This window comes from Cardiocondyla obscurior, linkage group LG04, assembly GCF_019399895.1.
Source record: "Cardiocondyla obscurior isolate alpha-2009 linkage group LG04, Cobs3.1, whole genome shotgun sequence".
Taxonomy (NCBI): Eukaryota; Metazoa; Arthropoda; class Insecta; order Hymenoptera; family Formicidae; genus Cardiocondyla; species Cardiocondyla obscurior.
The window spans coordinates 2,307,352-2,318,851 of NC_091867.1; the positions used below are offsets into that span (position 1 = coordinate 2,307,352).

At 30.2% G+C, this 11,500-nt stretch overlaps 4 protein-coding genes across 7 annotated transcripts; 2 read left to right on the forward strand and 2 right to left on the reverse strand.

Moving 5' to 3' along the window:
* Positions 1–120: 120 nt before the first annotated feature.
* On the reverse strand, positions 121–4,425 carry Nachrbeta2 (nicotinic acetylcholine receptor beta2). Of its 3 annotated transcripts, none has more exons than XM_070656164.1 (13): positions 4,186–4,425; positions 3,849–4,000; positions 3,464–3,711; positions 3,085–3,265; positions 2,712–2,868; positions 2,479–2,606; positions 2,106–2,281; positions 1,780–1,932; positions 1,595–1,707; positions 1,366–1,478; positions 968–1,235; positions 350–469; positions 121–258 (listed from the first exon to the last, which is right to left on the reverse strand). In XM_070656164.1, exons 1-11 carry the CDS (start codon positions 4,235–4,237, stop codon positions 1,023–1,025), a joined length of 1,686 nt encoding a protein of 561 aa, XP_070512265.1. In that variant the 5' UTR covers positions 4,238–4,425; the 3' UTR covers positions 121–258; positions 350–469; positions 968–1,022. The 3 variants fall into 3 exon arrangements, with proteins under 3 accessions (XP_070512265.1, XP_070512266.1, XP_070512264.1); XM_070656165.1 differs by having other exon boundaries at positions 350–1,235; positions 3,464–3,573; positions 3,667–3,711; positions 4,186–4,421; XM_070656163.1 differs by having other exon boundaries at positions 350–1,235.
* Positions 4,426–4,448: 23 nt separating this feature from the next.
* LOC139102333 (geminin-like) lies at positions 4,449–5,879 on the forward strand. The gene is made up of 5 exons (XM_070656171.1): positions 4,449–4,592; positions 4,776–5,029; positions 5,117–5,232; positions 5,320–5,441; positions 5,565–5,879. Exons 2-5 carry the CDS (start codon positions 5,006–5,008, stop codon positions 5,756–5,758), a joined length of 456 nt encoding a protein of 151 aa, XP_070512272.1. The 5' UTR covers positions 4,449–4,592; positions 4,776–5,005; the 3' UTR covers positions 5,759–5,879.
* A 397-nt stretch (positions 5,880–6,276) lies between these two features.
* Positions 6,277–7,747, forward strand: Frg1 (FSHD region gene 1). Its single transcript, XM_070656170.1, has 5 exons — positions 6,277–6,459; positions 6,563–6,639; positions 6,782–7,074; positions 7,190–7,389; positions 7,469–7,747. The coding sequence occupies exons 1-5, from the start codon at positions 6,401–6,403 to the stop codon at positions 7,614–7,616; spliced, it is 777 nt and encodes a 258-aa protein (XP_070512271.1). The 5' UTR covers positions 6,277–6,400; the 3' UTR covers positions 7,617–7,747.
* An 8-nt stretch (positions 7,748–7,755) lies between these two features.
* Positions 7,756–11,471, reverse strand: Shc (SHC-adaptor protein). 2 transcript variants are annotated; one of them, XM_070656167.1, is made up of 11 exons: positions 11,160–11,471; positions 10,676–10,776; positions 10,367–10,437; positions 10,205–10,265; positions 9,949–10,122; positions 9,702–9,865; positions 9,408–9,628; positions 9,095–9,253; positions 8,881–9,008; positions 8,698–8,805; positions 7,756–8,577 (listed from the first exon to the last, which is right to left on the reverse strand). In XM_070656167.1, exons 2-11 carry the CDS (start codon positions 10,772–10,774, stop codon positions 8,443–8,445), a joined length of 1,320 nt encoding a protein of 439 aa, XP_070512268.1. In that variant the 5' UTR covers positions 10,775–10,776; positions 11,160–11,471; the 3' UTR covers positions 7,756–8,442. The 2 variants fall into 2 exon arrangements, with proteins under 2 accessions (XP_070512268.1, XP_070512269.1); XM_070656168.1 differs by lacking the exon at positions 11,160–11,471 and adding an exon at positions 10,846–11,128.
* Between the last annotated feature and the right edge of the window lie 29 nt (positions 11,472–11,500).

Consider the following 11,500-nt stretch of genomic DNA (forward strand, 5'->3'; position numbering starts at 1 on the left):
AACACATTATTATTTCCTTTACAAAAAGTGTCTGATAATCTCAATCATTTTTTAGTTTAATAAAAATGCATTTTACATTAACATCAATTAATTACCTATTTACAAAAATTAAAAATAAATCAAGATTAATTTATTATAACTTTAATAACGTTGTAATCCTACATACATTTGTATAGCATATATTTTGTCATCAAAATGAATTTTACCTTTCAATCATCTGGTAAATAATGAAGTGCCAAAGTTGAGTCTGATGTATGACTACGATAAACGAATATTTTAATAAATTTTTTATTTCAAACGATGTAATATAATTACCATGAAATAATTATATAAATAAAAATTAAATTACCTTTTCTTACAGCATAAGTTTCTCATTAACTTCAGCGTAATATATTTCGCGTATACAAACTACCAAATTCGTACTTTATTTTTCATTTCGTTTTTGCTACGTTTGTTACAGAAGTTCAACCTATGGAAGATACGTTTAACAATGCTTATTTTAATAAGTATTAAAATTACTTGGTCATATATTGTAGTCATATTAAATTATAGGAAAAGCGAAAAAAAATTATGTAAAATTTTATTTTTACTTGCACTTAAAAAAATTATTTTTTTAAGTTTTTTGTTCAATATTTTTCTCTCAATACAAAATATAATGCCGATGCAAAAAACAAACCTAATTGCGTAAGCTATATTATAATATATCCTAAATTTTTTTCTTTTAATGACATTTTTTTAATTGCACCGCGGAAAGATTCTACATATTTTAATTAGCATTAATTTTTTTGAGTAAATACCCTGATATTTTGATAATGTGTTAAATAACAATTAATTTTCCTCAAGATTAAATATTTTCAGAAATTGAAAAATTATTCTTATTTGATTTACTTGGAAAAGTGGATAAATTCTTTGAAAGAAGAAATGTTAAGGGAAGGTATCGAACATGTTTAATTAATGTAATACGTACGACATAATATGTCATTGCTCTTTACACGCGAATCACTTTATACGTGCCGCAGTAGTTATACTTCGTTAAATATCGTTGTATTTTGTGGTGGATACATATAAGTGCGATGTGATATATTAGAAAGTAATTGGTCCACAGGTACTCGCGTGTCATACAGACTAGGTGCTTGACATATTATCCCTAATGTACCACCAATACATGCGACTATAAATATCCAAAGAAAAAATCTGTCCAAAACCATAGCTACGAATTTCCAATCTTCTATGACCTATGAGAACGAATGAATATTGTAGTTTTTAATCTTATATATTAGCAATAATTAAATATTGTTAATATATTGAACAGATAATTATTATTTTACAAAAAATTTAAAGTTGATAAAAGTGAACTATATTTACCTCATTATCTTTATCTGCGTCTTTTATATGTTGAGCAATAAAACGTACACCTTTGAGAGCAGCTATGACATCTGGGGATAAATGTTTCGGCATCGTATTTTCGCTGTCAGTAACTGGAATAATGGTCGATATAATATTATTTTTAATACGCGTGTAAATCTTTTTATTTATATATATTTTTTATTACTATTATTATTAAATAGCATGCTCAATAAAAAAAAAGCATTACCGGATGCATGTGGTATGTGTCGCGCATCATCATCTCTAATACTTTTATATGTCGAAGTGACACTTTCAAACGCATCTGGACTCCCTTTCAATTCCAAAGGATAATCACTTACACTGTCATAAAAAGTTTCAAGTATTAATAGATTAAATATATTTTTTAGCAAAGAGAAAAAAAACTGGCATTACCTGTAATCTATTTCATTAGTGTAGGCACTATCCATATAAGTGTCATCGTACTCCGGTGTAGAATATGGCGTGCGGCGCATCATTAAAAACCTTGGCATCCAATTTAAAAATGCTTGTCTTACCCATGGCGACATATTATGCGTAGAAGGAGATCTACAAAATTATAATTCAACATTGTCATTATTCAACTTTATTCGTTACAAACTAACATAATAAATTTTAATTACTTCACGGAATTTATTATTTTAAAATCATTAAATTGTTTACTTGATGGAAATGCAAACTATTTAACTTTTATAAAATGTGTAAAATATATCATGACCTACCGAAAGTGTACGTTTAAGACGCAGACGGTGATCCAAATGGACAGAGTAACTAAAATCATTGTGAACAGCAAATATTTTCCGAGCAAAGGTATAGCTAGTGACGTCGGCGGAATGATCTCGGCTAAGAGCAAGAAGAACACCGTCAACGAAAGAAGGATGGAAGAACATAATGATACCTGCGGAAAGAAAAAAAAAAAAAGAAAGAAAGAAATACAATTAAGACTTTTCTATACTGCAGAATGACTACCTTATTGAGATGATTTGTAATTGATCGAAACGCATTAACAAATATTGCGATTAAGATATAATAAAGATGTTTCCCATTGCGGTACACACATACACATAAATTAGAACGCTCAAATAATATACATACCTTTTCACCGGAATCACTGGGTAGATAAAAAACCAGCACCGTTAAAAATGTAATGCCAACGCAAGGTATAATAAGATTAACGGTATAAAATAGAGTTTTTCTTCTCATCGTGATGTTGAATGTAATGTCTAAAATTAAACAATTGTAGTTATATAAATAAAATTATTTTTAAAGCAAATTAATTAAAATTCTTTTTTTACTTCGCTCATTTTCAAAATTTTCTTTACTCTTACCCGAATAAGGTTCTTTACAGCATGGATAAAATTCTTCGTTACGTGACGCTGGTACTTCCAAGATATCCCATTCTACAGATAGATAAAAATCGGTGAGATCTATACCGATTGCAACAAGATTGTTACCAGACTCCTGTTTCACGTGCTTCAGATCTACCTGCGAGAAAAAGACTTTACAAAAGATATGTTAAAAAAAAAAAGTTAAATTAAAATATAATTTAAAATTATAAAAAAATTATATATCTTTTAATTTTTTTTAATAAACTTTTAATATTAAATAAAATAATCTTTATAAGGTTTAATAGTTTTCGTATAAGTATTCTGCATTGCATATAATATTGTATATGTATATGAATATAATATTGTTAATAACCTGAGCGCCGTTGTAAGTCCATGAGCCGAATTTCATAAGACACGATTGCTCATCGAATGGGAAATATTCTACATTAATCTCACAAGATGACTTATAAATGGCCGGTGGTTTCCACGATACTTCGCCAGTGTATTTTAAAGTGGCCTTTGTCATTAACGTTACCTCGTAATTTCCGTCGGCACTGTACAACAGAACAAGAAAGATTTATTTGAAAAACACTTTTTAAAATATATAAGGGGTTTTTTTTCCCTTGAATTTTTATAAAACTTCAACGACAGTAAATTAATTTTACTTTTATTTAGAAATCTTGTAAAAAAAAATTTTTTATTTGCTTTTGCTCGATTTTGGAAGAAGATTAATTTTGTTTTTAATAATTTACTTGTTATATAGAACAATATCCGGAAGCCATATGTTCTCGGAAGGCACATATAACATATCAATACCACCATACTCTTGTGGATCCCACTGTAATTTATAATCAAACCACTTCTGCAAGAAACAGATAGATATCAGCGTAAGGACTGTCCGACTATAAAACTCGATCACTACTGCAAAAGTGAAACAAGCTAATATATGACTGACCTGCTCCACCCAAACACTGGTTGTCATCACTTGGTTTTTTAAATTCTGTAAAGTTAAGTGTTAATTAATAATTTCCACACTCTTTAAATATAACGTAAATGTAAGATAAGTGAAGTAAAATATTGCAAGATACAATGCTGAGTTTCGAAATACTAGCACAGCAGTTATATTAATATTTTTACCATTTCTATTAATTGTGATAACTTTAATCCCAGCCGAACTGTTAAAGTCTCTGTATTATTAAGAACAGGACGTATCAATCTATTATAATTGGACAATAAATCATCGTAGAGTCTCTTAGTATCGGGATTTGCTTCGAAAAGCATTCTGTTACCTGTGAAAAAAAGAATATTTATCGATACGTTTTAATGAACGAAATAAAATATCAGAAGAAAAATACATATTTTTACAATAAAGTTAATAGAAATGGCTATAAATATCCTTTACATAAATCATTTTCACACCTTTCTTTTTTCTATTTTTTTTTTTTTAATTTCGATAACAGTTGAGCGAGCTTACCGTAAGCGAGACCGAAGACATTGAGCAAAATTGTGAGCACCTTTATCTCCATTTTCAGCGGCTTTTTACAAACGGGTGAAAAGATAAAACACTCGCGAGCACTCCCTGAAAACTATCACCCTTTGGCACATGTACTTTGGCAGTAGTTATAGATAAGACATGTAAAAACCCCGAGAAAGGCAGGATAACAAAACACTTGGAGTGTCAAATGGTGACGTGCGATTAACGAAACGTTGGGCGGCCAGCATCCCACTGGTCCACGATCGATATCCCAACCCAACTCGCCAACATGACGCTCGCGCTGTCACTTCAGGGCGCGACTCTCTCCACCACCACGTAAGGGTGGTTAGCGTCTGCCTAAATCGGAAGGAGGGAGAAAGCGAGAAAAATAGATATATATTATAAAGGTACAAACTATTGATATTTTTATAATTTATATAATATTTAATTCTATATTAATATCTCTATTTTCTAGTTACTTACGTATATAATTTTTATATCATTATTATTATTAATATGATCAATTTCTTTTTTTTTTTTTATGTTATCTTCGGTGAATCCTAACCTAAAATAATATTTTGTTTTTGTAGGTCCGTTGCCCGGTGTAGGAGCTCTGCTGCACACACACAAGAGATCTCCGCGTCCAAGCATTCTAAGTAATAAATTTTCTTGGACGATTCTCAGTTGTCTATCATATACAGCTGTTTGTGAGGTCGGTGAAATCCAACAGTTGGTTCGAAGAAAATTAACGCCTCGTCGCAATTTCATCGATCTGTTAAACGTTATTCTACGTCCTTAATTTTCCCTCAAAAACAATACGATGGAGAAAACGGTCGGTCCTAAAGTTAGTATCTTAAAATAAAGTATTTATTTTAGTGATAAAATAATTGAATGTATCTAAAATAATGGAATGTAAATGCTTTTTTAACAGGCCAAGGAGAGGAAACCTTTGCAGGTATTGCAGCCAGCAGGTACTGATAAAAACACTTTAGTCGGTGCTGACAGAATCTTCAAATCTAACAAATCAAAAGAAATAAAATCCAAGCAGTAAGTCAAATCTTAAACGAGTGCTATTATGATAGTGTGTTACATTATAAAAAATGACATAGGTTATATATGCAAAATGTATTTTAGAAACTCAATGGGAACAGTTAAAAAAGATGTGGCTAAACATAAAAAAGTGGTCAAAAAGAATAAAGCTGCCCAGACTGAACAAAAGAAAAATATCAAAATTAAAGCAGATGATTTAATGTCAGGTACATTTAAAATAATAGTTTTTTTCTTTGCTATGTCTTTTTGATACTAAATTTATAGTATTAATCCAGATTTTATGTAAATATATATATATTTATTGAAGTCTTATTTTCCATGATTTATAGATAATCCTAGTGAGAACTATTGGCAAATTTTGGCTGAAAAAAGACAAATGGCACTTGTGGATACCTTGGAAGACAATAAAAAACTTGTAGAGCATATTACAAAGTTAAAAGAGACGAATCAAATCTATAAGGAAATGTTAGATGAAATGAAAACCCTTACTGAAGTCTTACTAGGTAAAACTGATGTAAATTGAAAATGATAAAAACAATGTGTAAATAACTTAGAAGATAAGACTTTTTTACTGAACTTTAATTATTAAGTTTTTCTAATTAAAAAAAATAATATAAATAGATAAGTAATTTATCTTATACTTACATTCGTATTCTTATTCTCATTCACATTTTTTACTTTAATACCTTTCTTTCCCTGCTGAAAAAATATAATATATTGGACCAATAAATTATAAGAAAAAAAATTGTACAATTTCAATAAAATGATTAAAATACTTGCCATTTATGTTATGTGTATTTATTAAATTAAAAAAATTAAAAAACGTGAAACCTTATATAAAGAAACAAGGTAACGTCAAACGTTTATCATCAAAAATAATAAATAATACAATTATTTTATCTTATTAAAATATTTTTGTACATTTTATATAATATACGTAATAAATATATGGTAACATTTTTTTACAGTTGAGGTTTCACTAATAAACTTTCTCGCTTTATTGTATGTATGTATGTGTGTACCGACGCGCAATAATTCCTCCTGTGTGTCGAGATGGACGCTGGTGTATTTGTGTGCAAACTATAGACGTTCTGTGCTGTACGAGATCTCTATACCGCATTTTCTTTTTTATTAACATTATAGCAAAAGTTTAAAAAGCATTAAAATGTCAGAATATGATAAAGTACGATCGGGGAAATTAATATTGAAAGGTGAAAAATCGAGGTATATTGCATTCGTTATCGTATTTAAAATTTAATATTTCATTACTTTTACCTATTTACTTTTATCTATTTTTTATTATTTTTATATATTTTTTTTCTTTTAGACCGAAAAAACGAAAGTCTAAAAAACAAGAAAAAGAACAAGATACCACTGTGGAAGATAAAGACACTATTACACATGGTATTTATTTCTACTTTCATTTTTTGGTTAAGGCCTCTCAAATCTTCGATTTACATGTGCATAACAAGCGTCAATTACATTTATAAGTTAAATTTGATATTTTACATACTGTATGTGAATGAAAAAATATTTTGCTTTTTAGGAGGATGGTGGAAGGTTAAAAATGTAGCTGAAATTACTGGCACGGTAGCTATTGAATTTGGAAACCAAACTTATATGAAAGCGCTAGACAACGGATTATTTACTCTTGGGGCACCACATAGCGAAGGAGAAAGTCCGTTGCCTGAAGAAATATTAACAGCGTTTCCTATAAGCGAAACTAAGGTTGCCCTAAAATCAGGATACGGCAAATATCTTGGAGTTGATAAAAATGGTATTGTTATCGGACGGAGTGATGCAGTGGGTCCGATCGAACAATGGGAACCAATTTTTCAAGTAATTTCTACACAGATATTAATAAATATTTATAGCTTAGTTAAAAAAAGTTTGCCTTTAATTTTTTTCGTTGCACTGCTTTTTAAATATAATATTTATAAATCGTTATTTGTAGGATGGTAAGCTTGCAATATTAAATAACACTGGATGCTTTATGTCGGTTTCAAACGATGACGACATAATTTGCCAGAACAAAACAGCTGGTTTATCTGAATATATTGTCATAAGAAGTATAATACAACGTTCTCAGAGCCCTAGTAAAGATATTCCGAAAGAAGAACAAGGTTCACTTGCAGAAGTTGAAGTTAATTATGTGTGAGTATAATATAAATTTTACCAAAAAACTATTTATACCTTTTATTAGAATTTATTTACTGATAATTTAACTTTACAGGAGAAAGTTTCAAAAATTTCAAGATAAAAAATTAAGAGTAAATAAATCCGATCGTACAGAGTTGGAAAAGGCGAAAGTGGAAGGAAATTTACATGAAACTTTGTTAGATAGGAGAAGCAAAATGAAAGCTGACCGTTATTGTAAATAAAATCAGTACGATTCAATTTTTGTATATTATAAAATTGATACTATAAATAAATTAAAAGTATAAGACACTTATAACAGCTTAAGTGATTATTACAATGACAAAAGTCATTATAGTAATATTATATGAAAGCGCTAGAGTATTTTAATTGCATGAAATTATATTTATTATTTTTGCATGAAAGATGGAGTTGCAACAATATGTCGGATATAAAAAGCGTATTCTATATCTAAAATATAGTTGTATATAAAATTTCTCTACGTATATAAATCTTACATAAATCCAAAGTCACAAATTAGATTGGAATATTTTATACAGAAAATCGGAATGTGCTTAACTCTGATAAATTATAGAAATTATAAAAGTTATATTACTTTGGCTAGATTGGCACATTTCGTAAAGAGATTCACAAAAGTATATTCACATAAATATCTATTCATAATACAATAAAAAGACACTACAAACCATATATATTTTGTATGAAGCAACTTGATTTTAGAAATATCACGAAAAGCCAAAACTTGTCAAAGATTCTCACGTGCAAAGATACGTAAAATAACTATTCGCAAAATCTTTGACAAGTTTATTTAAAATCCTATATAATGAGAGAAGCGCGACAGATTATACTATAAATATTATTTGTAAAGGAAATCTGAACTGTTAACGTGCTGCTGTTCGTTAATATTTTGAATTATATTTTTCTTCAATTCGAAGTAAGAACAGGTCCCACAATATATGTAGAAAAAGTGACGGAACCAATCAGCAGTTGTTATACAATCGCGTTTTTCTCATTGCATAGGACCCTATACCATTTAGTCATTGTTTAAAATCAATAATTCGTATGCCTGGGTATGGGGTAACGTAGCACTAAAGAACTGTCAGCCGATATAATAGGCAATACGTTGTCACAGTGATGATTCACTAAATGACTTACGCTATCAAATACACGATCTTTTGTGCGAACCTGTAAATTAAAATTATAAAAGTTTTAATTTAAATAAGCATATAAATTTATAATCGATATATACCAATAATTTAATTATATACTTCAGTTTTAGCAATAATTATATTGTTTTACACTTACAACACCTTCGGGATCAATTAACAACAAATGTTTTGGAGTGTTATTATGCATCCCCGACAGAACATACTGACCGGGACCTTGCGACTCTCGAACCAAAAAATCACCATCCTTATAAAATAAAACAAAAAATAAATATTTATATGACATAACAAGAACTTTAAATTTTATAATAAATATATATACTCTAGTGAGCATAGACTCCGCTTCAGATCGACTAACACTCCCGTGAAACCAAATTTCTTGTTTCAACTGCTCTTTTTGTTCTCGGGGACTTAGTCTGTTCATATCTGATATTGCAGAACTAAACGGCTCTATAATTTGTAAATAAAACTTAATATAAATATAATGAATAAAAATCAAGATTCTTAAAAAGTTAAATTTGTAATAATATTCTTACGCATATCAAAAACATCAAAAAGTGATGCTGGATCACGATAATTGTCCCTATTTGCAGCTATGACACTGTCGTTCACATAATTGTGCTCAGTCATAACATTTAAATTTGTTGATGGAGGTATAGCGCTATCTGAATTTAAATCAATTAGGTTTCCAGTTTCTGTAAAAAAAAAAAAATAAAGTATAATATAAGAAACAAAATGTTTTTTTATTAAATCTATTCCATGTCAAAGTCTAAACGCGAAAAAAACGCGTGCACGTTCGACAATGAATACATATTCAAGTAGCGATAATAATTTCAGTAAATATATTACCTGCCAGTTGCTGATGTCTGTCAGTAGATGCAAATGAATCAACCGTAATATTTTGCGCATGACTGCGCGACACATGATTTTGATGATGTTTCAGATTAGGCAATGTAGATGCTGTAGTAGGTAAAGGCGGCACTGGCGGTGGTCCAATATCTGGCGGTACTTTCCCTGGTAAATCATTGTAATAATCCCTATCTATTTCTCTGACACCGTTTAATACAGGACTAAAAAATACACAATACTATAAAAATTGTAATAGCACTATATCGATAAATGCCATTAATTTTTACAACTTACTGCAGAGAACTTGGTTTTGTAAGAAATTCTTTAAACCTGAGCTCGAAAGCTTGTCCAATAGTAGATATAACGTCTTGGGCTAAACCACCTGTACATTCAAGTACATAACAAGCACGCCACTCTTGCATATTTTTAGCAACGTATGCAACAAAATCTAGTATTTCCTGTTATATAAAATACAACTATAATTTTCAAAATTATGATAAAATATGCATAAAAAAAATTATGCTAAATATTTATTTGATACCGTATCGCCTCCCGAAGCAAAGGATATACGCGGCATATCATGTTTCGCAATAATATGTCCATTTTCAATATTTGTCAAGGATAAACTACAACTGCTAATGGTCAAAGTAACATTGGCAGCACTATGCTCCATATAAGGCTTATCTGCAATGGCCCTCAATACTTTTCTATTAACCTGTTCAACAGAAGATTATTAATATAAATACCATTATCTGTTAATATAATAATTAATTAAATTTTTTACTAAAATTTAGTACCCTTCTTTTTTTATCTGCAGACTTTAACCCAGCAGCTTCACAAACTCTGTTTATACATTCTCTAAAATAAGATAAAAAAATTATTAAAAATAAGTTTTTTCTATAGTTAAAAATTTTGGTAACAAAGAAAATTGTAATTAAAAGTAGCATTTGATAACTTACTTAGCAACACATGAGCGTGTTTCAAAATCTAAACTTTTCATTGAAGTATAAACCTCTAGACATCCAATATACTGAAATTTTTTTATATAGATAAATTTGTATAGTAAAATCAGTCATAAAGAAATAAATGAATTAACTTGGGCTTATCTTTAAGTTTATTTAATTTTATTAATTTTTTTTTATTTATTTAAATTATAGTTTATCTTTAAGGACATTTTGTATCATTGTAATATCTAAATCTAATTTTTTACAACACTTAAAAAATTAATCTAGTATTATATCTAATCAATATAATAATAAATAACATACCTTCACTGTGTAACTAATCCCTTCCTTACTTACTAGATGATCTGGATGCAGCCATCCTCTGGCTGGCTTGCTAATAAAACTGCTACCACCTGCAGCCATTGCTAAAAAAAAGTACAAGTATTACTACATTATTTTTCAAGTAAACGTATGACTGTGAGATCATAAATTACCCGAGCAACTTTTTCAGAATTATTATTCCAGATCGTTCAAGTACATTATCAAATTAACGTAAGAAAATAAAAATGACATTCTTGAGAACGCGAGGTTGCGATTATGCGGACGGATTAACAATATGCAAGACAATAATCAGTCTTGTTGTAGCTTGGCATTAACTTTCAAAGTGGCTTGGTACAGCGTTATAGTTTCACGAACGTTCCGTAGCGTTTTTCTCGCGGAATGTCGAATCACGCCCAAGTGACTTTTACAAAACAATTAACGAGCCGCGAATCGTTCGATGCCGGGAACGCCCGCGGATTCACGTTACCTGACAAACAATCCGCCGAATTGACCCACCGATCCGGCCTGTTTATTAATTGGTCGATGACACGTCGATCATTGCACGAGGTGCGCTCGGTCCTGATTCGTCACCTATGATTCCACCGATGATCCCGACGTTCGTCGAGCGCGTGAAAGAATGAATCGTCGACACGCGCCGCACACACGCACACCATAGGCGTGAATGAAGTGCCGCCCGACGAGCGCACGTATTCGGGGCGGTTTAAAAATCGTAATCAACTGACTCGTTTTTCTCGACTGAATTGGCCGCACCAGCTCGTCTCCTTTCTTTTAGTACAGGCCGTGCAGGAAGGAAAATAACCTTGAACC

Excerpts from the sequence above, each read along its gene's own strand:
- Nachrbeta2 (XM_070656164.1), bottom strand. The coding sequence starts at position 4,237 with ATGGAGATAAAGGTGCTCACAATTTTGCTCAATGTCTTCGGTCTCGCT. Across the intron at positions 2,607-2,711 it reads CTGTAAAGAACCTTATTCGG|ACATTACATTCAACATCACG; the intron begins GTAAGAGTAAAG and ends GTTTAATTTTAG. Across the intron at positions 2,282-2,478 it reads CCAGTGATTCCGGTGAAAAG|GTATCATTATGTTCTTCCAT; the intron begins GTATGTATATTA and ends TTCTTTCCGCAG.
- LOC139102333 (XM_070656171.1), top strand. The coding sequence starts at position 5,006 with ATGGAGAAAACGGTCGGTCCTAAA. Across the intron at positions 5,030-5,116 it reads AGAAAACGGTCGGTCCTAAA|GCCAAGGAGAGGAAACCTTT; the intron begins GTTAGTATCTTA and ends CTTTTTTAACAG. Across the intron at positions 5,442-5,564 it reads AGCAGATGATTTAATGTCAG|ATAATCCTAGTGAGAACTAT; the intron begins GTACATTTAAAA and ends CATGATTTATAG.
- Frg1 (XM_070656170.1), top strand. The coding sequence starts at position 6,401 with ATGTCAGAATATGATAAAGTACGATCGGGGAAATTAATATTGAAAGGT. Across the intron at positions 6,460-6,562 it reads TTGAAAGGTGAAAAATCGAG|ACCGAAAAAACGAAAGTCTA; the intron begins GTATATTGCATT and ends TTTTTCTTTTAG. Across the intron at positions 7,390-7,468 it reads GAAGTTGAAGTTAATTATGT|GAGAAAGTTTCAAAAATTTC; the intron begins GTGAGTATAATA and ends TTAACTTTACAG.
- Shc (XM_070656167.1), bottom strand. The coding sequence starts at position 10,774 with ATGGCTGCAGGTGGTAGCAGTTTTATTAGCAAGCCAGCCAGAGGATGG. Across the intron at positions 10,266-10,366 it reads ACACGCTCATGTGTTGCTAA|AGAATGTATAAACAGAGTTT; the intron begins GTAAGTTATCAA and ends ATCTTATTTTAG. Across the intron at positions 9,629-9,701 it reads ACAAAACCAAGTTCTCTGCA|TCCTGTATTAAACGGTGTCA; the intron begins GTAAGTTGTAAA and ends TGTATTTTTTAG.